Source organism: Neomonachus schauinslandi, chromosome 13 (genome assembly GCF_002201575.2).
Source record: "Neomonachus schauinslandi chromosome 13, ASM220157v2, whole genome shotgun sequence".
Lineage (NCBI taxonomy): Eukaryota > Metazoa > Chordata > Mammalia > Carnivora > Phocidae > Neomonachus > Neomonachus schauinslandi.
This window is the reverse complement of record NC_058415.1, coordinates 84,691,303-84,717,711: the sequence shown is the minus strand read 5'-3', so window position 1 is coordinate 84,717,711 and position 26,409 is coordinate 84,691,303. Positions and strand designations below refer to the sequence as shown.

At 43.5% G+C, this 26,409-nt stretch overlaps 1 protein-coding gene across 1 annotated transcript in view; it reads right to left on the bottom strand.

The window, feature by feature from the left end:
- Window positions 1-26,409, bottom strand: part of MVB12B (multivesicular body subunit 12B) — a 186,514-nt gene that overhangs the window by 125,391 nt on the left and 34,714 nt on the right. Inside the window, exon 3 of the mRNA XM_021691486.1 lies at window positions 1,501-1,608. Coding sequence (XP_021547161.1) covers window positions 1,501-1,608 — 108 coding nt within the window. The remainder of the gene's footprint in view (window positions 1-1,500; window positions 1,609-26,409) is intronic.

Below are 26,409 nucleotides of genomic sequence, written 5' to 3'. Positions count from 1 at the left end.
ATGGAGCAATGCCGGGGGTGAGGGGGGCGGGTAACTACCCCTATCTGCTCGAGCCCACAGCCGGAAAGGCAACCTGGCCTCCAGACTGTTCCTCAATGTCTCCTCGGGCTGCACAATGAGCCCCAGGGACCTGCTCAGACTCATTATAGGCTCAGCTGCCACCTTCTCACCTGTACGTGAAGGATTTCTAGTGTTTAGCACCAGGACTGTCCCTGCCCCATTAGAAACTCTGGACTTTACAGCAGGCATATATTACTCACATAATTAGGGGCAAAAAAATTAAAGCGCTGTCTTCTCCCCCAGTCCTGAATACATTAGGAATAATGTTCCTAACAAAGACTTATCAATAAATAACAGGAACGGATGGAAGGGAGTGCAAGCCAGAGGATCACGTGACTGTCTACATGCCGACAACACTGAAGGGGCACACAAGGACCCTGGGATAGGACCACCGCTGTGTCGTACATGATGGGGAGAAGACTTATTGTTCCCCTTTCACAACTCTGGATGAGGATGTTTGAAATATTTTTTTCTTTTTAAACCATGAGCATATATTACTGTCATAATAAAATTTATAAAAATAAATTAATAAAAACATTCCTCCCCCCATTTTTTTTTTTTTTTTGCATTAGAAAGAGACAATAACATTTAGGCCAAAAATAAAATGTCACCCCTGAAAATGAAAATCTGACTGCACCCTGTTTGGGGTTAGGGAACACAGGTGACCTTGGGCAAGCACAAAAACTCTCTGATCTCAGGAAAGGAGCTAATACTTCAAGAGATTGTCTGAGGATGGAAGAGGTTTATTTGCAGAGTGCCTAGGACAGGCCTCCCTCAGAGCTGATCTGTGTAAATCCTCACAAAAGCTACTTCCCTTTTTTTCTAAGCCACTCATTAAAACATTCTGTTGGAAAAGGCTTAATAGATAGCTTTAAAACATCCTAATTTATGGGCCCAAGAGTTCAGAACAGCATACTAAAAGAAACCTGCACACGGGGTAGATACCTACCTGCAGAAACAATGAAATGTCAAACGTCACAGAGACTCATGGAGAAAGTCAGTCATTTTGGAGACAAGGCCGGGTCTGAGGCAAGAAGTGGTCGTGGAGCTTCTGCCTCTGCGTGCTGGCCAGCTTTAAATCCAGCTGCGCCGGCAAATACTCACATCCACCCCACCCTGTGATTTGTGACTTACAGGAAAGCTAGGAAAATGAGGGCTGGGAGAGAAATTTCCTGGTTCCCTTTTGAGAACACATTTTAATGGAATTCACTGCACACTTGGGCACATGGTTAATAATACTGTTAATAAATGAAACATAGCGCTAGCTCCTGATTCTACCCAGTTCACTAAAACCACTGATTAATATGGCAATGAAAATAAACCACCACAACAACAACAAAAAAAAAAAAAAAGAAAGAAAGAAAAGAAAAGAGGAAATTTCAACCAGGCACGTAAACGCCTTGTGCTCACTCAGCAAACGGATACCACTACTAGACTTACATTTTCTTTGGAAAATGATCTCGTGAAACACAGGTATCTGGTAACCTTGGATTTAAATAAGCCGTCTTTCCAGAGGTCAGCGTCCACGCCATCTGCTGTCTGTGCAACCTGCACCAAAGAGACAGAAGAAGAGTGCAGGTGAGGCAGGCTGGAACCGAAGGTGTACTTGAGCAGCTTCTTCGTACCTGCGCCAATTAACACCGGCCCGGACTCTCATAGCATCTCATTAGTTCATTTCACCAGGCGCCGGGAAGAGACTTTCCAAAAGGTTTGGAAAAGGGAGAGTGTGACAAATACAACTTCTAAAAATATTGTCCCCAGGGAAGCCACTGATTAAAGACACCCTGACAAAAATGGTTCTAATGAGAAAAGAGCAACTTTTGTTGCAATGGACCAAGGAGGGTCTGTAGAAGTCAGCACATTAAGTTGCTCATTACCCCTTACTCTGGGGACGGCAGAGGGTGCAGAAAAAAGTCCAATGGGGTGTGAAATGCCACCTGAGACGGGCACCGCCCATGAGGAGACGGCCGCGGCGGCCTGCTCCAGGACCCTGGGGCCAGCCGGGGTGCTTCGTCATTGGGACCCTAGTGGGGACTGGGGGCGGGGTGCCAGGGAAACTCGCTCCTCGCTGTGTCTTCTCCCTACAAGCTCTGCAAGGGGTACTCAAGGTCGGAAACTGTCTCATGATAGAAAAATAAAAAAGATTCAGCTCCTTGTTTATAGTCTCACTAAGAAGCCATTTTCCCGTGCGCAGCTATATAGCGGTGATCCTCTCAGACGCATCCAAGCATGAAGCCAGCCTTGAGTTGAGTCTTAAAGGACCTGTGTACTGGGCTGGGGGCTGGGGGGCCTCGTGTGAAGACTCCTGCTTTGGGGCAAAGAGTGGACAAGGAGATTGGAGAGCGGGAGAGAAATGGCTGGACGAGGGCAGCACAGCCCCCATCTCCTTCCAGACGGCTCTATTCCCGGCCTGGCAGGGCGTGCTCTGCTTTCTCGCCCAGCAGCCCGGCAGGACGGCACTCCCGGCCCAGGGTCTGTGGCTGGCACCCCCAGGGGGCACAGCCGGGAAGACGGAGGGAGTGGCACCCCATTTTGGGATGAGCTCCAAAGCCGTCTGCTCTCTGTCGTCTCCCCGGTTGTCCTGTTGAGGTTTAGACTTTGGGATGCGGTCCTTGATCTGACAAACTGCTGAAAGCACCTCCATGCTTTGCACAAAAACTGCCCTGATTCAGCCCCATCCCGAGTACACGCTACACAGCGTGCCAGCGGCCTGGGGCTGTCACACGCGCAGGGCGGGGGCGTGTTGGGCTGCGCTGCCAGGACATCCCCAGGGCCCCCCACAGCCATGTTCTCCGAGGCTGCCTCAGAGAGGCCCAAAGGCCAACTGGCAAAAGAAAAATGCCTTTTTTCCCCCTCCAAACAGAATTGTAAATTAGCCAATGCAACACAGGAAAAGAAAGGTCCTTATGCTACATTTGCAAATATGTTTGGCCTGAAACCTGGAGGAGGAATGGTATGGGGATAATTTCAGGAACCCTGGCTCCAAGTATGTCACCCCCATAGAAAGACATGAAATAGAACGGCATCAGGCCTCCTCAGCACTTTTCCCCATAATGGTCTTCCATCAAGTTTCTTGGAAAACATGAGATTTCAGGCAGTGGCACTAGTTCTCTGCCACCAAGGATCCCCTTGGTCGATTTTCTCCTGTGGATTCCATGTTTTGAAAGATTTTTGTTTCCCCAACTGTCCTTTTACTGTACTTCCTCAATTCTAGGACGTAGTCATTTAAACCCACAGATTTAAAGAATAACCCTTCAGGAAAAAAAGAATACAATGTCAAAAGGTACAGATCTATTTTAAGATGCATTCCAATTCCAGAACCATTAAGATGTGAAAAAAAAGATGCTGTAGGAATAAAGAAATAAGGGAACCTATATGGTTTCTCTATAATAAATACATTAATAAATTTTAAAAAAAAGAGTCTGCAGAACACTGGAAGGCTGTGGAACCCCACGCTGGGACCTCAGAAGACAGAGCTGTTTTTAACCTCCCACTAGAAAAGGAATGGAGTTCAGAAGGGCTCTCCTGGATATCTGGGAATTGCACTGGGGGGTGGGTGTACCCTAAATCAAGACTATTGTTTCCAGGGCTTGGAAATGATGGTTCCCTCTGCTTGCCCCACTGCCTGAATTTTCCTTTTTCTGGGTGAGAAGCCACCTCACTGTGATAAAGAGGCTGGGGCAAGTGTGTAAAGAGAAAAAGCTCGCAGCAGGCCTGCCCTTTCCTCAGAGGCCCAGACAGTGGCGGTCCTCCAACCTGCACTGGAGAAGCATTAAAAATGGACCACCAAAGGCCTGGCTTTGCCCTGAGGCCACAACTCATTTGCAATGAAGTAAAAATGTGTAATGCCCTTCAACCTCAACCAAGGGGAGGTGAGGAAGGTGGTGAGAAAGCACGTGAGCAAGCACAAGCACGTGTGTGTGTGTGTATGTGTGTGTGTGTCTGGGCAAAGTGCAGAGCTGCCCAAAGCCTGGACTTATGCAGGGGATGGACTGAAGTGAGGAGTGACAAGACCCGGGGTCCCAGCTCATCAGGAGCACTAGGGAAGTGGGCCTAGTGTCACAAAGCCAGGCATTCCCAGCCTTGACTTCCCTGTAACAATAAGATGTACCCACCAGAAGCTGCTTTCCAACCCAGTCACATAAAGGTGTTTACTAATCTTAATTCTTCCCATCCCAAATTAGATGAGCTAACAACCTACAAGATACATTATGTATGAGGCAGGTAGCTGCATGAAATTCACGTCTCAACTCTGACCATGAGACCCCAGCAGCCAGCCTCTGAATCCCGGGACGGGAAAGGCCGTGGGGAGGTGGGCCGAGGGCTGCAGGAAGACGTGCTCTAGGTGCAGCACAGCCCATGAAATGAAGAGGCAGACCTGAACTTGACACAGGACAGCTGAAGCAAGCCCCCTCCTCCTGGGGGCACTGTGGTTAGAGATGATGTATGTGCAAAGCGTGTGGCTTAGTGCACACCAGGGAGCACCCACAAAGCTAGCGCTAACATGCCTAAACGAAAAATGGAGACATCTAGTCTAACATTGAACCAAACCTTTAAAGTGATGTCATGCTACATCAAGATGCAAAAAGTCCTAAACCATCACGCTGGGGTTCAGCTGGTCCTCTGGGATTCCTTCCCCATCTCTGGGACTAGCTGTAGTTTTCAAACACAAATTATACACGTGTGCAATTAATGTTTACCTGCCCCTTGCTATCCTGCCACTGGACTATAAGCTTCACAAGGAAAACGGCGATCCTCATCTCTCCCTTGCAGTAAGCATAGTGTCTGGTACGTATGGGCTCAATCAAAACTTGTTGAAGGAATGAAAGAATCAGCCATTCAATCGGGAGCAAAATGTGAAAAGCTATACACCTTGCTAGCTCCCCGAGCAAGGTAATCTCAAAAAAATTTTTTAACATTTTATTTATTTATTTATTTGAGAGAGGGGGGCAGGGAAGGAAGGAGCAGAGGGTGAGGGACAAGCAGATGCCACACTGAGCACAGAGCCCAACGTGGGGCTCGATCCCACGACCCTGAAATCAGGACCTGAGCCCAAATCAAGAGTCAGACGCTTAACTGACTGAGCCACCCAGCACCCTGGTAACCAAACATTTTAAAATGAAGTTTCCAGGATATAATCCCTTCAGCTGAGTGTATCTCCTTCAGAATCCCCACTCTGTGAGGCCATATACCCATTTCAACAATGAGGTCCCTTATTCTTCTGGTCATCTTATTGCTCTCCTGCCCTGTTCCCCAAATCACTGGAGTATGTCCAATGCTGTCACTATGCCTCGAGTATCTGTTTGCGGGGCTTCACACGTGCACACCCACACACATACACTCTCACACACACTCTTTTATTACACACACACGCGCGTGCACACCCACACAATACACTCTCACACATATACTCTTTTATTACACACACACACTCATTCTGCTCTCTTATACACACTCACTCTTGCATGCCCTCCCTGTCTTTCCAGAGTCTCCCTGGGTACAGGAGCTGCCTCTTGGGAGGAGTAGGTGGGCAGTGACAGACTGAACACATGGCTTTGTCTCCCTTCGCTGCCAATATTCTTCTCAAATGACAACCATGTGGAGAAGGTATGAACCCACTAAAATAAAGAGCAAGAGCAGAGTATGATGCAAGAGAGATGCCAACAACTGTTTGGAGATGTGGAGTGAAAGGCTGGGCTTTAGCAAAGTGGAGTGGTGATGACATCTAAGGACCTGAAGGGACTAATGATCTGCCCCCAGACCCTGGGCCCCAGAGCTACCAGATTCCACTGGGGTGAGGGTGGGGGCCGTGGGGGTGGGTGCGTGTAAGTTTCCAGCTGAAATAGGAAGATCCGAACAAGGTCTATAAACATAGCAGTTATACTCCCAGATCCCCGTCCCCATTTCAGATGTATTTTCTGCAGAAATGGAACGAGTAAGGCTCCGGGCTCCAGAACACCAAGAGGAAGTAGACTCCAGACTGAAAACAGGGGGGTAACTATGCACACTGAATGGTGGGCCCTCCCCTGCACCACCCCCACCCCGCTCCCACCAGGCTTATCCTCCTTCCTGCTGCTGGCACCTCAGCAGCCAGAGGTATCCCCTAAATGCTGGATATCGAAGGATTCATCTCTGGAGACACTAAAGAATGCCAGAGAGCGGATCGGCACACCCAGACTCTGGGGTCTCCTGCTCCAAAAGCTGCTTCCCGGCTACATCACCTTGTGAGCCGCCCACCAGCCAACAGGCCCCACGCCCACCCCCGGCACTCCAATCTCGTTCTTAAATATAAACTGACAACAAAGGATCACCAGGTGCTGGGGGTAAGTCTCAAATATGAAAGACAGGGTCCAAACTAGAAAAACGGGCATTTGAAGGTAGCACAAATTGTATGAGGAAATAAAGTTAAGGAACAAACAACCAAACCTATAATTCATATAATTGCAACCACCAAACAAGAATGGAATATTGTGAAAAAAAATTCTAAAGGATCAATTTAAGAATAATATAAAGAGCCTAGAAATAAAAATGTTATAGATAAAATGAAAACTTTTAAAAAATACTGGAACAGAAAATTGAGGAACTCTTTCAGAAAGTAAAATACAAAGATGAGATAAGCTATAGGAAAGAAAAAAACTAAGAAGGCTGAAGGATCAGGACAACATCCAACTAATGAAATCTCCAGAAAGAGAAAGAAAAAATGGAAGAGAAGGTGAGTGGACATATTAAAGAGGGCTTGAGTACTCTAGCACAAGGAATGAAAAAGTCCCAAAGCAAAACAGGAGAGAATCCCACCAAATTTCAGAGAAATAAACCATCTTTAAAACTTCCAGAGAGAACTAACAGGTCACATACAAAGGAATGCAGATCAGAATGCATCAGACTTCTGGATAGCAACACTGAATGCGATATAAGACAAGAGAAAAACATTTTTAAAATTCTAGGGAAGGGGCACCTGGGTGGCTCAGTTGGTTGGGCATCCGCCTTTGGCGGATCCTGATCCTGGAGTCCCGGGATTGAGCCCCACATAGGGCTTCCTGCTCAGTGTGGGGTCTGCTTCTGCCCCTCCCCTGGCTTGTGCTTGCTAGCTTGCTCGCTCTCTCTCTCTCTGGAATAGATAAATAAAATCTTAAAAAAAATAAAATTCTGGGGAATTCTGGAATTCTCTACCTAAACCAATTAATTGTGAGGGCAGAATAAAGACCTTTGCAGATGCGCAAGGAGTTAAGAAGTTAATCTCCCATCAGGACTCTCTTGGGAACCTACTGGAAGATGCATCAGCAAAACTGGGGATGAAATCAATGAAGAGGAAACCACGAATCCCAGGAAACAGATCCTGCACAGGACGGTGATGAGAGGGGCAGTGGTGTGCCGGGGAATAGACACAACACGAGGAAAAGAAGAGAAGGCCATGGCAGGCCATCTGCAGGAGGAAGGGATATGACAGTTTTTAGAATTGTACTTAAGCCCTGGGACGAAATATAGATAGGTGTGTGACAGATGTACTGGAGCGTTTAGAAAACTAAAAACACAGGCATAAAGTTGTTTGAAAACATAATTTATTAACTTAAAATTTTTTAAAAAAATTTAAAAATGTAAATGTAAAAATCAATAGGCACTTAGTATGGAGGTTCCTCAAAAAGTTAGAACTAGAACTACCCTATGATCCAGTAATCACACTACTGGGTATTTACCCCGAAAATACAAAAACACGAATTCAAAAGGATACATGTACCCCGATGTCTATAGCAGCATCATCTACAACAGCCAAGATACGGAAGCAGCCCAAGTGTCCATTGACTGATGAATGGATAAAGAAGATACATGAATATTATTCAGCCATAAAAAAGAATGAAATCTTGCCATTTGCAATGACATGGATGATGCTAGAGAGTATTATTTATTTTTTTTTTTTTTTATTTATTTGAGAGAGAGAGAATGAGAGAGAGCACATGAGAGGGGGGAGGGTCAGAGGGAGAAGCAGACTCCCTGCCGAGCAGGGAGCCCGATGCGGGACTCGATCCAGGGACTCCAGGATCATGACCTGAGCCGAAGGCAGTCGCTTAACCAACTGAGCCACCCAGGCGCCCCGATGCTAGAGAGTATTATGCTAAGCAAAATATGTCAGTCAGAGGAAGACAAATACCATATGATTTCACTCATATGTGGAATTTAAGAAACAAAACAAACAAGCAAAGGAGAAAAGAGAGAGAGGCAAACCAAGAAACAGATTCTTAAGTATAGAGAACAAACTGATGGTTCCCAGAGGGGAGGTGGACGGGGGTGAAACAGGTGATGGGGATTAAGGAGGGCACTTGTGGTGAGCACCTGGTGATATATGGAAGTGTTGAATCACATATATGTTATACACCTGAAACTAATATAACACTATGCTAACTACACTGGAAATAAAATGAAATGAAATAAAATAAAGATAGCTGGGAAAAAATTAAAAAGAAAATTAAAAAATTCAAATATAAAAATCAACAGACACCTAGACAATTAAACAAATGAAAGCAACAAGTCAATGACTAATTCCAAGAAAATGAAAAGGTTGTACGAGAAAGAAAAACTACCCCCAGTACATGACCTGATGGAGTGGTACTCTGTGTTTGCCTTGTCATATGTAAATACTGACCACCAATTTACCAAAAATTGTGATGCTGCCTGATGGGGGAGATTATAAGAAAACTGAATGTGTAGGATAGGTAAATCAAGAAATAAGCAGTATACTCAAATTATTTACAAACATGGAGATAAAGTACCAGAAGTGAAGAAATCTAAGAGTTGAAAGTGACTACCTCTGGGGAGTGAAAAAGGAAGAGATGGGCTGGAGGCTGCTACATGGTCTTACAAGCCTTTCGGTACTCTTTGATTTTTTTTTTCTTAAGCAGGCACCACACCCAGCGTGGAGTCCAATATGGGGCTTGAACTCGCCACCCTGAGATCAAGACCTGAGCTGAGATCAAGAGTTGGACGCTTAACCAGCTGAGCCACCCAGGTGCCCCAGTACTCTTTGATTTTTTTTTTTTAACTATAAATGTATCCCTTTGTTAAAAGTGAATTTATTTTTTTAAGATTTTATTTATTTATTAGACAGAGAGAGACACAGCCAGAGGGGGAACACAAGCAGGGGGAGTGGGGGAGGGAGAAGCAGGTTTCCCGCTGAGCAGGGAGCCCGATGTGGGGCTCGATCCCAGGACGCTGGGATCATGATCTGAGCCGAAGACAGACGCTTAATGACTGAGCCACCCAGGCGCCCCAAGAAAAATGAATTTAAAAAGAAGTGGAAAGCTGGGAAAATATATCATGGAAGACCATATGGGAATGTACTTTTCCTTTCAGGGAAACCCCCACCATCAGGGACATTCCTACAGGTGCAACATGACCCAATGCCAGTTACCTCCTCGGTGTGTTCCAATGTCCACAGCTGTGTGCATGGTGGATTCCAGCTTTCTCTACTGCTAGAGCCCACGAAAAGTTACTCGCTGGGGGAATCCTGTGAGTGGTAGCCCCCAGCCCTGCAGAACCAACCACAGGACCTTATACCACTTTATACTCCTCTGTATTCAGCCAGGCCCCGTGTTTTCACCGCATTCCTCTGCTTGCAAGACACAGAAGTACTAGAGCTCACCCACGTGAGAGGGAGGGTGGGGAAATGGAGCGAGAACCAGGACACAAGCCCACAGAAACCAAGAAAAGTCAGAGCAAGCAGACCTCAGCGAGAGACAGAGCTTCTGGTTCACCGGAGGGCCAGCGCCAGGCTCAGGCTCCCCGGGGGGTTGGGGGCAGTGCAGAAACCCGATGCCACGGCACCCTCGCAGACAACCCTCCTGTGCAGTCTGCTCCACCGCGGCACGTACTGCGGCTAACGGCAGCTGACACTCACTGTGCGCATCCTGCGTGCCAGGAGCCTCCCTAAGTCAGTAGTGTAAGTAATGCATTTACACAACACTAGGAGTTACGGTGAATCATAATCAGTTACTCTCTGATTTTATAGGTGAGGAAACTGAGGAACAGAGGGTCTTGGCTCAATCAATTATGGTATGCCTATGCAACGGAATATTTATTCAGTTCTTAAAAAGGATGAAGTATATTTACAATTATGCCCATGATATATTAAGTGGGGGGAAAATCTTCCTACCAAGAAGCATATAAGAGGACATATATATGCAGCTCTTCCAAAGCAGCAGGGGAAAGATGAACACTCCAGTCAAGGAATGGACTATGGCCGTGAACCAGCAGTTCACAGAAGCAAGATGAACGGCCAGTGAACATGAAAATATGTTCCACCTGGGTAATTATTAAATTCAAGTGCCAACAAGATGCCACTTTATCAAACTAACAAAGACACACTTTAAAGGGGAAAGAGGCTATGGGGGAAACAGGTGCCCTGACTGCGGCTGGAGTATCAAGTGGTAAACTTTGGATTAGATTCATTTGGTGCTGCATACCACATGCCTTAAAAATAGACGTGCCTTGGGTGCCTGGGTGGCTCAGCTGGTAAAGCGTCTGTCTTTGGCTCAGGTCATGATCTCAGGGTCCTGGGATCGAGCCCCATGACAAGGCTCCGTGCTCATCAGGGAGTCTGCTTCAGATTCTCTCTCTCTCCCTCTACCCTCCCCCTCCGCGCTCACTCTCTCTTTCTCTCTCTCTCTCTCAAATAAATAAATAAATCTTAAAAAAAATAGACATGGCTGTGACCCAGGAATTCCACTCCTGGACCAAGAGCCTAAGGCAATGATGGGATGTGGGCACGAGAGAACGGCCACCATATGGTCATTCGTATTGAGCTTCTGGGGGCCCGGCTCTGATCACAGTGCAGAGGACAGACAGTCGAACAAGACAGACCCAGGTACCGACCCCACAAGGTCACAGTCTCGGTGGCGGAAGACACACAGTAAACACAAACAAACAAATATGTAAGATAACTTTGGAGAGGAGCAAGTACCTTGTATAAAATAAAATAGGGTAACGGGAACAGAGACTGAAGGAAGAGGCTGCTTCAGGTGGGGTGACCAGGGAAGCCCCCTCTGAGGAGGTGCCTCAGAGGGGGACAAGAAGAAATCATCTCGTGAGATCTGGAGACACAGCCTTGCAAGGCGAGGGAACAGGTGGAAACCAGGCCAATGGGTTAAGGGGACAGAAAGGGGGGCTCCATCACCAGAGCCTGGTCACATGGGAGGACTGTAATCTATACGTTCCTTGGGGCACAGTGTTTACAGAAGTGGGGAATGATAAATTTCTAATCATTAGAGAACATCCTTTTTTTTTTTTTTTTTAAAGATTTTATTTATTTATTTGAGAGAGAGAGAATGAGAGACAGAGAGCATGAGAGGGAGGAGGGTCAGAGGGAGAAGCAGACTCCCTGACAAGCAGGGAGCCCGATGCGGGACTCGATCCCGGGACTCCAGGATCATGACCTGAGCCGAAGGCAGTCGCTTAACCAACTGAGCCACCCAGGCGCCCTCATTAGAGAACATCCTTACAGTGGAAGACTCAGCAGCAGGAAACAATTTTGAGGACACGTATCTAGGAACATGGAAAGTTCCAGGGGAAAGACTAAGTCACAAAATAGTTTACATAGTACAATCTCCTATTTTGTTTCTTAAAAATAATCTACATAGAAACAGATCTAGACAAATGTAAAGCAAAGCATTAACCACTGTTTGGTTCTGACCAGTTGAGATTATGGGTATTTTTTGGTGTTCTCTTTCTTAAATGAGGTATAATCGACATACGTTGCATTAGTTTCAGGTATATAACATAGTGATTCGATATTTGTCTATAGTGTGAAATGATCACCACGGTTAAGTGTAGTTAACATCCGTCATCACACGGAGTTACAGAAATTATTTTCTTTTGAGGTTTAGACTCTCAAACGTGCAACACAGTATTATTAACTCTAGTTGCCACTCCCCATGACTGCTGTATTTTATAACTGCAAGTCTGTTCCTTTTGACTCTACATAGCTTTTATAATAAGAAAAACAACAATCTAGAAGACTTCATTTGCTGGGGTGAGAAATAATGATCTATGGGATTTAAACCCGAGAAACACTTCATAAATCAGCTCCCCATCTGAGCTGCCTGGAGAGGGGCTGTGTGGTAAGTCCTTAAAACTGTCAGCAGTTCTTCCATGTCAGCATTGGGTACTCCTTGCCCAAGGAGAGGTTCTCGAAAGACACCACAGCTAACCACCAGGCTGACTACCAGACGGGTTACCCCGTTCACACCCTGGTGTTTTAAGGGAGCCCACCCACAATTCAAAGATGTATCTGGCAGACACAAAGTGATCAAAGGGGCGAGGAAACTCTGCAGACATTCCAAAGGAAATATCTGGCTGACGCTGTGAATAAGAATGAAGTTCAAAGGGCTCTTGATGTGTTAGATCATCCACTGTGGAAACACAGACACTTGGCCCAGGTCAGACAGTAGCCAACCATGAAGCCATTTCAACTCTTAATCAGAGCAGTTTGGGCACCGCATGGAGACAAGGAGCCTCAGTAGCCTCTCTTCTGAATCCCTAACAGGAGGTGTGCCCAAAATGCTTGCTTAAACCCTAAAATGAAAAGAGCCATCTGACTGACAACGAGTCCAGAAATCCTTGGTTGTTGTTTGATTTATGATTTCATTTGCATTATTTTATCATTTTGTATCCTGAATGAACAGCTCAAGTCTACCCCAGATTTTCACCTGAAATGTCGAATGTTTCTTAGCAAAAGAAATGGATGCATGCCCCTGTCCCTGAGACTGCTCCATCTCCCTCAGTCTCTGCGATTTCCTGCCTCCCTGGCTTTGCTCTTGGGGTTCCCTCTGGAACCTCGTTGTGTGGAACACTCTCATCACTTTGGGCCTGGCTGAAGGAACCCTATCCCCGCAAAGCCTCTCTGATGATACCAGCCAGAAGCACACACTCTTCTTCCAGGATCTTCCCTTTCCTCTGGCTTCTTGCATGAAATCTCTAAGACAGAGAAAACCACAGACAAAGGAAAGAACTCGGATTTTTGGAGTCAGGTAGATTGGGAGTTCAAGTCCCGGCTTTGCCACTTATATACCAGAGTTTCCCAGAAGTCGTATTTTTTCCTTTCTGAACCTCATCAAAAAATGAAAATCATAATAATACCTAACTCATGGGATTCTTTGTGATGACTAAAGGAGAGAAACCACAAAAAGTACTCAGCCGTAACGAGATACCATTTCATACCTGCTGGGATGACTCAAGAAGACAGACAACAGCACATGTGGACAAGGATGTGGAATCTGAGCCCTTGTCCGCTGCTGGTGGGTTGGTAACGGGGGCAGCCGTTTCAGAAACAGCCTGGCAATTCCTCAGAATGTTAACACAGAGTTATCAGAGGATGCCACAATTCCAATCCTAGGTATAACCCCAAGAGAACCGAAAACAGACATCCGCACAAAAACTAGTTCACAATGGGGCAGCAGCATTCATCATAATTGCCCCAAGGTGGCAACAACCCAAACGTCCACCAACTGATGAATGAACAGAATGTGGTACATCCATACAGTGGGATCTTTTTCAGCTGTGAGAAGGGGCTGAAGTACGAACGGCTGCTATAACATGGAGGTACCCTGACCAGCACTGCGCTAAGTGAAAGAGGACAGTCACAAGAGGCACATACTGTGTCACACCCTTTTACATGGAATGTCCAGAAAAGGCAAATCCCCAGAGTCAGAAAGCACACTGGTGGTTGCCAGGGGCTGGTGGGAGGGGGGGAAATGGGGAGTGACTGCTAATGGGTTTAAGGTTTTTTGGGGGGGTGATGAAAATATTCTGGAACTAGACAGTGGGGAAGGCTGCACAACTCTGTGAATACACTGAAAACCACTGAAGTGTTCACTTGTAAAGGGTGAGTTTTATGGTATGGGAATGATATTTCCATAAAGCTATTCTCTTTTAAGCTCTTTGCATAAGACCTGGCAACGTGGTGTACACTCAAAAAATGTTAGCTCCTTATTATTTCTGCACCTTGAAAAAGGATCCTATTTTATTCAGTAGGGTCTTTTTCAGAGTACCCAGCCCAAGGCCCTGCTGGTAGTACACAATCAGGTATTCTCCAACTGGCTGAATGAATAAGGAAAAGAGTATACGGTAAGAAAATGCACAAAGACTAAAGCGGGCACATGCGGGGCTACACAGCACCTTTCTTCATTCTACCTGCCACACAGCTGTGGCCCAGGGACTCCAGCAGGCACGGAGAGGACCGGTTTCAGAGGGTGGGCAGGGTGGAAGAAAGCAAAGGCCCCTGGTGATACCCCCAGAAATCAGGAGGCCCGCTTCTGCACCTGCTGATGGGGAAAGGCAGACACAAAGGGAAATCAGTTCCTGGAGACCTGTGAGGCCAGGAGGCGGAAAATGGGATGCAAACGCGGGCGGGGCACTTGGCTACATCAAATTGGGAATGTCCTGTCCATTCCTGGTCATCAGGAAGAATGGCCCAGGGACACAGCCCTGAATCCCTGCAGACCCTATGGGGAACTGTAGTAGGGTTCCTTGGGGCTGGCTGGCACCCATGCAGAGGCGGGCTCCTCTCCGCCACAGACAACCTGGGACAGAGCTGCGCGGATGACACAGCAGGGGTCAAGCATGAACTGTCCAGTCAATACTCAGACATCTGCATGTCACTGTGAAACAAAAAACTGAATTAGAGCTCCAGCTCCCATAAAAAACAAATTCCGGGTGGATCAAAGACTAAAAGTGAAAAGCAAAACTTTAAAACTTTTCAGAAAAATATGTAAAAAAATCTTTATGATGTTAATAGAGGAAATTATTAAAGAAATAGACACGTGTAGAAAAAAAGTCCATAAAAGAGAAGACGGATGAATTTTACTACTCTAAAATCTAAAACTTCAGTTCTACAAAGGACACGAAAAACAGCAAAAAGACAAGCCTCAGACTGGGAGCAATGCACAACTGGCAGTGGATTAATTTCCCAAATAAATAAAGAACTCCTACAAATCAATGAGAAAAAGAAGTAATCCAAAAGAAAAAATGACATATAATATGTAGAAGCCATGGGGGAAAATGTTCAACCTCTCTAGGAAACGCAAATTAAAAATGACAACGTTCTATTGTTCAGGTCAAATCACTGACTAAACTGTAAATACCTGACAAAAATGAGTGGGGCACAAACTGGCACAGCCACTTTGGAGAACACATTCACTAAATCTAGTAAGGTGAAAATGACCTAGCAATTCTACTCTGAAACTGTCCCCTAGAGAAATTCTTAGCATGAAGATGTGAAGGTACTATTTGCAACACTGTTTGTAATAGTAAATTATTAAAACAACCCAAATCCTTATCAACAGAAGGATGAATAAATACGTCATAGTCTGTTCATGCAACAGATTTTGATACAGCCTTGAAAATACATGAACTAGAGCTGTATCAGCAAGGATAAATCTCAAAAATAATGCTTAGCAAAAAAGCAAGTTGAAAAATATGGAGAATATGATAATAGATTCCATATGAATATCATCTATATAAAGTTTGAAAATAGGAAGAATGTACAGGAGTGATAAACACCAAACTCAGTAGTTACTCTGGGTAAAGGAGGATGCATGGCCTAGAGGGGGCACAGGCACCAATAATGTTTTCTCTCTCTTACTGAAAAGAAATTTCACATAAACTTAGTAAAACATTAATATTTGAAAAAGCCGCATGGTAGTTACATGGGTATTTGTTACATTATTCTCTTTACTTTTCTTATATACAGTTGACCCTTGAACGAGACGGGTTTGTGTGGGTCCACTTCCTTGCCAATTTTTTTTGTGATAAATATGGTATCGTACTGTAAATGTATTTTCTTTTTCTTATGTTTTCCTAATAACATTTTCTTTTCTCTAGCTTATCTTATTGCAAGAATACAGTATGTAATACATATAATAAAAATAGGTGTTAATCGACTATGTTATCTGTAACAATAGGCTATTAGTAGTTAAATTTTTGTGGAGTCAACAGTTATATATGGATTTTCAATTGCGCCAGTGGGGGGGGGCTGGCACCCCATCCCCTTTGTTCAAGGAGAACTGTATATGAAATGCTTGATAATATAATTTTTATTTTTTTTTAAAGATTTTATTTAGTGAGAGAGAGAGAGCAGGGGGAGGGGCAGAGGGAGAAGGAAAGAGAGTCTCAAGTAGACTCCCTGCTGAGCATGGAGCCCGATGTAGGGCTTGATCTCACGACTCTGAGATCATGACCTGTGCTGAAATCAAGAGTTGGATGCTTAACCAACTGAGCCACCCAGGTGCCCCTAGTAATACAATTTTTAATTTAAAAAATCAGGTCATAGACCCCTTAAGAAACAAATGAGTAGGGCCTTCAAATACTTGCAGATGTTCACAAGGAGGAAGAGTTGCCAGAGAAAACACAGACACTCAGTTAAAATTGAATTTCAGATGAACAGTGAATAATTTTTTCAAATTTCAAAAATTTTCAAGATTTTCAGATTTAATTGGGCATCCTATTATTTTTATTTGCTAAATCTGGCAACCCAAACAAGGGGGGGGGGTATGCTCTGTGGTTCTGTCCAGTGAAAAACTGGAAGAAAACCATACGCTGAGCATCAGGAGAATGCTGGTGTAGCATGTTCAGCCTGCCATGGAACATCACACACCAGAGAGTGAGAACATGTTAGTCCTATACACACGAGTCTAGAAAGATCTAGCCAGCATGTGCATCATTTGGGAAAAATAAAGCAAGAGCTTACTGCATGATCTAATTTATATTAAAAAGTCGAGTTACAATGACAGTTCTATAAGTCATTTAAACACGGAGGTGCTGAGGGAAAAGGAAGAAAAAGAGCAAACTGATGATAGTGGCTAATATATATTAGGGGTGTGATAGTTACTTGAGCCTCGGCTATATTATTTAATTTTTTAAAATAAGAAGATTTTCATATCCCTTATTTAATTAAAAATAAATACAATTTTTTGCAAAAAAAAAAAAAAAACAAGTCTAGAAGGATACTTCCAAACTGTTAATAATATGCATAGGATTAGAAGAAAGGAAAGGTAGTAGTATTTTCACTCTTTAGTTCATGTAATTCTACATGATTTGGATTTTCTGAAATGGGCTTTTATAATTTTTTAAATGTCATGAAGATATTTTTAATTAAAAAAAAAGGGCAGGGGGGCGCCTGGGTGGCTCAGTTGGTTAAGCGACTGCCTTCGGCTCAGGTCATGATCCTGGAGTCCCTGGATCGAGTCCCGCATCGGGCTCCCTGCTCGGCGAGGAGCCTGCTTCTCTCTCTGACCCTCCCCCCTCTCATGTACTCTCTCTCATTCTTGCTCTCTCAAATAAATAAATAAAATCTTTAAAAAAAAAAAAAAAAAAGGGCAGGGTCCACTAATCCTCTCTCTACCACAGGATGCGAAGAGTAAGAGAGAATTATTATGGAGGATGCATCTGCTGAACAATGGTTAGAAGAGAGAAGAAGAGAGGAGCTGCTCACAAAGCTATTCCTGAAGACCACCCTCTCTGTCTCTGCTAACCATGGCACAGTATTTCCAAGTCCTTTTCTCTCGGGACTCTGGGATAACAACCTGTGCCTCACACCACCCAACCCCTACTCTCCTGTGCCAGGAAAGCAAGAGAAGGCCGCAATTTAGAACATGGGCTTGGGTACTGGACAGAGAGAGATGTGAGCTCAAATCATGGCTTCACCACTTGGTAGCTGTGTGACCTTGGCTGAGTTCCTCAACCTCTCTGAGCCTCAGCTTGGGCCTCTGTAAATGGAAATGGTAGATCCGATCTCATACAGTTGTAGTAATAATTAAAAGAGTGCAAACAAAGTGCTTTGCCCATCAGCTGGAACATAGTAATCCCTTAATCAGTGGTAAATATTGGTGTTGATGTAGCAGAAACACTCCTTCCCACGCCCAGGTATGCAGGCTGACCTGGCTCGAAACAGAGACCTCTACCTGCATGTGCAACTCATCTCTTCCGGCTGCAGGTCTTTACTCTCTTTCAGCAGATATTTAATAAGCACTTAGATACACAAGGCACTGCAGCACACTCTTCAGCATATACAAATATGAGTAAGATATGGTCCCTTCTTCGGAGGAGGACCAGCAGACAAGCTGAATCAGCAATGAGGGAACTGTGTGTGCTTGCAGGAGACCTGGGTTTGATCTCTGCTCATCCACACCTGTTGTGTGATCTCAAGAAGGGCCCCTGAGCTCTCTGAGGCTTTGTGTTCTTATTATAAAATAAGATTATAACAGTAACTTCCCAGAGTCATTGTGTGAAGGAAACACGGTCTATAGAAACCGCTAGCACAGGGACAGACCTAGCAGGGATATTCAGAGTTACTGGAAGGGCAAGGAGAGTTACCTTAGTACTATAATGGAGGTAAGTGTTCAGAAGAACAAGAAAGTACACCAGGGTGCAGGGAGGGGGTGGGGTGGAAAAAGGGAGAGGCAAAGCCACGGCAGCTTCAGGTGGGATGCCCCAAGGAGCAGAGGTAGGAGGAGCCAGAACCTGGGGGAGCACAGCAGGTGCAGGAGGTAGGACTCTGCCTGATGCTTCAAGGAGAAATGCCGGAGCTGAGAAGAGCGGGGACCAGAGTCCCTCTGGAAGAGACCACCCAGGACATGAAGAGTGAGGGCTCACCTTGGCGACAGGACAAACAGAAAAGGATGGCATGAAAGATGATGCGGGGGTCAAATCCAAGAACCTGCTTGCAGAGGCAGGGGGTTGCCCAGGAAGAGTCTGGCCTCTCCCTGGTAGGAACTGTTGGGAGCAGGGGCGGTTGTGGGTTGGGGGGCTGGGTGGGCAGTGGTAAGGGAACAGAAGACCGTTCAGTTTGGGAGTACTCAGGTTGAGCATCACGGCTGTCTTATGTGGACTACTCTGGCAGGCAGATGGAAACATGGGTCTGGCTAAGGACAAGGGCCCGAGCACAGGGTGTCTGCATGAGGATGTGGCTCAGCTCCGGGTGGCTGAGACACAGGCCTGAGGAGAACACACCATGAAGGAGGCTGGGACACAAGCTGGGGGTATCGTGATGTAGCAGAGACTACACAGGGAGGGGAAATCAAAGAACAAGGTAGAAAACAGGTGAAATCACATTTTGGGGATAAGAGTGCTTCAAGAAAGAAGGGCTCTGGAAGAATATTTGATGACCTAAGAAAACAGTGCAATAATATAATAAAAACATATAATGTAATAATAAGAATATTATATAGTACAAACAATAGAAAAAGAATATACAACAGAATGCCATTATTGCTGAAACACCCACCACCCACCCACAAACACAAACTAAAGGATACAGGTCAAAATGTTACTGAGTGGTAGAATTACGAGCCGCTTTTTTCTTCCCTGCATTTTCTATCTTCCAAATTGTCTGCAAGGAGCTTGTGTTAGTTCTGCATTCAGAAAATGGATATGTTCAGGAAGGAAGGAACTGGCCAACAGTGTCCAAAGTTGAGATGAGATCAAGAAGAATAAAAATTAGGAAAAAGCCATCAAGTTAGACGATTCGGAAGCAAGCGGTGAGTGGAGATACTGAAGGAGAGAGGCGGGCAGAGGGGCGTCAGAAAGTACTGTTAAGGAGGCAGATGGAGGGGCAGGTAAGGTGAAGGGAGACAATGTGCGGGGGGGCGGCATCTGTTTCTAGGACATGAGAACTCCCCTGGGAGGATTACTCTTGGGAAGGAAGGCGGCTCCCCAAGGATGCGCACCTCTTCCCTTCTGCCCGGGTCTGTAAATTGCCTGCAGGCAGGGACCACATCTGACATTCACGATTCCCAGTGCCCAGCACAGGACCTACAGTGGGTGGGGGCTCAATAAATATCTACCAGTCAGTGAACGCTTCCCCTCCTCTTCTGCTCCATCTCTAAAGTTTCAGGAAATCTCCTCTGAATCCAGGAGGGTGGCCTTATATAAAGGAGCATGTCAGTCGATTTAGGGAGGCCACACGAATGCTCATTAACAAGCAACTGCACAGGTCTGAAAGATTCTGGAGACCCCCACCTTGAGACTCCAAGATATCCAAGTGCCTTCTTTTTTTTTTTTTTTAAAGATTTTATTTGACACAGAGAGAGAAAGACAACACAAGCAGGGGGAGTGGGAGAGGGAGAAGCAGGCTTCTGGCCGAGCAGGGAGCCCGATGCGGGGCTCGATCCCAGGACCCTGGGACCATGACCTGAGCCGAAGGCAGACGCTTAACGACTGAGCCACCCAGGCGCCCCCCAAGTGCCTTCTTAAGAACAAGAAGGAAGTTCTTCTATCCACCCAACTGAACTGACCTTAAGGGAGGTCCAATGACAAGACACCATTTCTGAATACAATTCAATAAAGCCACAAAAACCAAAATGGGTCTAAGATAAGGAGGCAATGTCCTTGATAAACAGCACTGTTTTTGCCTTAGCTAGGGCTCTAGCAGGATATGGTAGAGAAAACAGCAAAAGCTAGCAATCCTGGGATCAGCAGAAAATCCAGTGACTCCGCACGGCTTCCCCAGACCTGAGGAAGGAGGCTGGCCTGCACGCCGGCCCAGGCTCCCCGGCCCTGTGCCGCTGGCTCCACCTTGGCCCCGGCTCTCGGCAGAGACCACCGGCCGTGGACAGGACAGCCTCCTGTTGGAGCCAACCCCCTCAGACTGCGAGGCCTGGCCCTGGGCTTCTGGCCAGTTTTAACAAAGGGGCCCCGGGAAGAGACCCAACAAGACCTGGAGGACAGGAAGAGTTAAAGTGATGGGGTATGAGGGAGGACACTTGAACCCATGCTGCTCATGTGTCACACTCAGTGACAGGAGGCAGGAAAGCAGAGGAGATGAACTGGCCCTTGCGACTAAGTCACCCTTCTTATTTACTCTGTTACTCGGCTCTCAAACCACACTGTCAGCTGTAACTGCATTTCAGTTCATGTTTAACACAAATATAACTTAGCTGGATGTTGGCATCCAATATCCCAGGCACAGAAAGGCAGAACAAAGGAGCCAGCTAATTCAATTCAATAAATGTTCTTTGCATGCCTGGTGGGGTACGTATATACCCAGGCATTCTATGGGGGTCCTGGGGGTACAGCCACATGAAAGACACCGTTCCACAGCCTCCAGGGGCCTCAGGACCCAGGGAGAGTGCACACTGGCGGCCCTCTGCCGTTAGAGAGGTAGGAGCTGCAAGAGAGGAAAGTAAAGGTGCTACCAAAATACAAAAAGCTGGAACATAATTCCCCAGGGAGCGGCATGGCATGCAGGCACAAGGGCACACAGGCAAGAACGGGAACAACCCACGTGAAGAACTACACAGAGCTGAAGGGCAGGATGGGGGCTGATTAGGTAGTGAATGGGCAAATCAAAAAACGTCTTAGATTCCAGTGAAGTCCATCCATTGGATGAACACCGACTCAGTGCTAGTTGCTGGGTATTTAAGTAAAACAATGAATTTGCCTCTGAATCTAGAAACAGAGAGCTGGAGAACAATTCTGAGCTGGAGTGTAATCTGATGTTTTAGAAAGTTTCCATCGGCAATCACAAAGGGAAGGCTGGAAGTCAGAATCAGAGCTAGGGAGACTTGTGGGAGACAATTCATAGGCCTTAGCAAAGGAGAGTGGAGACACACTTAGTGGATATCTGCTCAGGCAGAAGGCCAATCCCTTCTTAAACTCTGCCCCTGTCACCTGCCCCTCTCCACAAACACAGTGGAATTTGCAATCATGTAACTTCTTACTATATAAGCCTTACAAACTTGTCATCCGTTTGAACCATGGTCCAAAGGGTCATGGAACGGCCAAGGGCAGAAGGGGAAATCAGAAACAATAAAAGAATTCAATGAGGTTGTTGGACATAAGATGAATTTATTTTTTTAAAGTTAGTTTTCCTTTACAGAAAATATACAAACCAAAACTAATAATCATTTAAATAAAACAATGGGAAAAAAAAGCACCTTGCACAAATAGCAATATTGATTATCAATTAAATTAGCTCTATAAAACAAACTGAGAAATTTCCCCTCCTTTTTTAAAGCTTTAAGATAGTTTTCAGGATGTGGGAATTGTTCCTTGACAATTTTAGGGAATGCTATCTTAAAACAATTTGGGCCTGGTGTTTCTGTTAGAAATAATTCTCTGACTTTTCCTATTTCTTCCTTCAACACATGTTTGTTATAGGACTTCTTCTTAAATAGCAGTGGAAATGATCTAACTCATCAAGATTTTCAATTTTAGTCACATAAGGCTTTACACAACAGCTATACATCATATTATATTCTCTTATAATTTTAAAATCTCTTTATACTCTTACTTTCCTTTTCTCAATCTAAATTCTGCTTATCTTTATTTTATTTCTGTTTACTATTATATTTGCTAGAAGTTTATCTACTATGCTTTTTTTCAAAGAATCAATTCTCAATTAACAATTCTCTCCCTCCTTTTACTTCTAATTTCTGATCTTATTTTAATTATTTCCTTCCATGTGTTTATCCAGCTACTTGAGCTTTGGGACAATATCAAGTAGTCTAATATACATGTAACTAGAACCCCTAGAAAAGGGAGAGGTGAAGAAGAACTATTTTAATAATTACCAAAAATTTTCCAACTGCAACAACAGCAGAATATACATTCTTCTCAGGTATACATGGAGAATTTACTAAGATAGATTATAGTCTAGGCCGGGGTTGATGAACTATAGCCCATAGGCCAAATCCAGCCAGTAGCCTGTTTGTGTACAGTCTATGAATTACAAATGGCTCTACATTTTTTAAGGGTTAAAAAAAAATCAATATACAATAGAGACCATATTTGGTCCATGAAGCTTAAAATATTTACTATCTGGACTTTTACAGAAAAAGTTTGCTGATGCCTGTTCTAGGCCAAAAAACTGAGTTTGTTCTCTAATGACCTAGAATTAAGTAAGATATCAATAATAGAAATATATCTAGAAAATTCACGAATACACAGAAGTGAGACAACACATATATAAATAATCCATGATTCAAAAAAGAAACCAAAAAGTGAATTAGACGGTATCATGAATGGAATTAAAATTTAATACAACGCATCAAAATTTGAGGGATGCAGCTAATGCAGAGTTCAGAGGGGAATTCATAGCACTAAAAATGCTTATACTAGAAATGATGAAAAGTCTCAAATCAATGACTATAACTTTCACCTTAAAAAACAGAACATTAGGGCGCCTGGGTGGCTCAGTTGGTTAAGCGACTGCCTTCAGCTCAGGTCATGATCCTGGAGTCCCGGGATCGAGTCCCACATCGGGCTCCCTGCTCGGCAGGGAGTCTGCTTCTCCCTCTGACCCTCCCCCTCTCATGTGCTCTCTCTCTCATTCTCTCTCTCTCAAATAAATAAATAAAATCTTTAAAAATAAATAAAAAAATAAAAATAAATAAAAAAATAAAAAAACAGAACATTAAATCCAAAGTAAGCAGAAAAAAATAATAAAGAGAAAACAATAAAATAGAAAAGAAAAAAATAAGAGAAAATCCATAAAACCAAAAGCTGGATCTTTAAGAACATTAATAAAACTGATAAAACTCTAGACAGCCTGAGCAAGAAAAAAGAGAGATGATACCAATTGTCATTATAGGGAATGAAAGAGAAGACATCCTATGGATCCTAAAGCTATTAAGAAGACAATAAGGCAATACTCCTTCACACAAATTACCAAAGCTCATTCAAGAATAGATAACTTAAATAGCAGTATATCTATTTAAAAACTTGAGCTTATAAAACCTTCCCATGACCAAGCCCAGATAGCTTCACTGGTAGATTCTATAAACATTTAAAGAAAAAATAATACCAATCCTACATTAAATATTCCAGAAAATATATGAGGAAGGAACATTTCCCAACTCATTGTATGAGACCAGCATTACCCTAATACCAAAACCAGACAAAGACATTATAAGAAAAGAAAACGACAGACCAACCAATATTTCTCATGCATAAAATGTTCTAACACAATTCAGGAAACTGAATCCAACAATGTATTAAAAGGACAACATATTATATCCATGTGGGGTTTATCCCAAAAAATGTAAGTTTGGTTTAACATCGAAAAATCAATCAGTATATTTCATCATATTAAAAGATTAAAAAGGAAATACTACATGATCATGTCAATAGATGTAGATAAAGCATTTGACAAAATTCAACAGCCATGTATGATAAAAACTTTCTGGAGGGCTATTTCCGAAGCCTATGAAACAGTATCTACAAAAAGTCTACAGCTAATACTATATTTAAGTGGTGAGACACTGAACACTGTTCCCCTAAGATCTGGAAGGAGAAGAGCATGTCTGCCTTCACCATGTCAACTCAGTTGTATACTGGAAGTTCTAGCCAGTTCAGTAAAGCAGAAATAAATACACAAATCTGTCCATATAGACTGGACAAGAAGTAAAATTGTTTTTCTTCATAGACAACATGACTGTTTATGTAGAAAGGTTGTGAGGAATATTCAAAAAAGTTACCAGAACTGTCAAAGTTGCAGAATACCAGGTCGATATACAAAAATCAATTGTATTTCTATAAACTAAAATGGAATTAAAGTGAAAATAAATGCCATTTAATATAGCATCAAAATATGAAATTCTTAAGGATAAATTTTTCAAAAGACCTGCATGACTTATACACTGAAAACTAAAAACGACGGATGAGAGAAACTAAAGAAGACTTAAATGATGAGATATATCATGTTAATAAATCTGAAAGTTCAATATTGTTAAGATGTTCATTCTATGCAAATGGGTCCAAACATCTAATACGAGCCCAATCAAAAATCCCACCAGGCCTTTTCTACAGAAACTGACATGCTGATTCTAAAATTTATATTAAAATTCAAAGAAGCCAGAATAACTAAAATAGCTGGAAAAGAAAAAGTTAGAGGACTGCCTGATTTTAACAATTATTATAAAGCTATGGTAATCAAAGAGTGCAGTAAATTTTAGTACATAGACAGATATATGTCAATGGAATAGAATACAGATTCCAGCAAAATACCTATACGTATATGATCATTTGATATTTGACAAAGGTGCCAAATCAATTCAGTGAAGAAAGGAAAATCTTTTAAAGAAAGGATGTTAGAATAATTTGACAGCTATATGTAAAGATGACCCTTGATCCTTGCATCATACAATAAAAATTAACTTCAAATAAGTTTAACCTAAATGTAAGAGCTAAAAATATAAAATTTCTAGAAGGGATTATAGAGAAAAATCTTGACCTTTAGTTTGGCAAAGATTTCTTAAATGTTACACAAAAAGCCCTAGCTATAAAAGAAAAAAATTAATAAGCTTGACTTCATCAGACATTAGCTTCTAAAATATACTGTTAAGATAATGAAAGGCAAGCTACAAACTGGGTGAAAATATTTGTAAAACATACACCCAACAAAGGACTTGTATTTAAAATATAAAAAGAACTCACTTGGGTGGCACAGTCTGTAAAGCATCTGACTACTGGTTTCAGGTTGTGATCTCAGGGATGTGAGATCAAGCCCTGAGTTGGGCTCCATGCTCAGCACAGTCTGCTTCAGACGCTCCCTCTTCCTCTGACTCTCCCCCTACTCTCTCTCTCTTTCTAAAATAAATAAATAAATCTTTTAGAAAACCAAGGAACTCTTCAAACTGAGTAGTAAGACAAACAACCCAATAAAAATGGGCAAAAAACTTGAACAGGCACTTCACCAATGAAGATATATACTAATGGCAAAAAAAAAAAAGCACAAGATAAGATACTCAAAATCATTAGTTACCAGAGAAATGCAAGCTAAAACCATAATCAAATGCCATTACACACCCACTAGAATGGCTAAAATTCAAAAGAGTGAGCAAATCAAGTGCTGACAAGGGAACAACTAGAATTCTAAGGTCCTGCTGGTAGGAATGTACAATGATATAAGCAATTAAAATGTTAAATGTACATTTACCATTCAATCCAGCATCTACTCCTACATTTTTACCCAAGAGAAATGAAAGCATATGACCAAAGACTTATATCTGAATGTTCATAGCAGCTTTATTTTTATTTTTTAAATATTCTATTTATTTATTTGAGAAAGAGAGTGAATGAGAGAGAGATCACAAGCAGGAGAGGGAGAGGGAGAAGAGACTCCCCACTGTGCAGGGAGCCCAATGCAGGGCTTGATCCCAGGACCCCGGGATCATGACCCAAGTCAAAGGCAGAGGCTTAACCGACTGAGCCACCCAGGCACCCCTATTATTAATACCCCAAACTGGAAACAACCCAAATAATCATCAAGTAAACTATCATATAAGTATTCAACAAGGTTGAATATATTACAACTCATTAAACAATCACACAAAAACTCTTGATACAGTCAATAGTATGAATGAATCT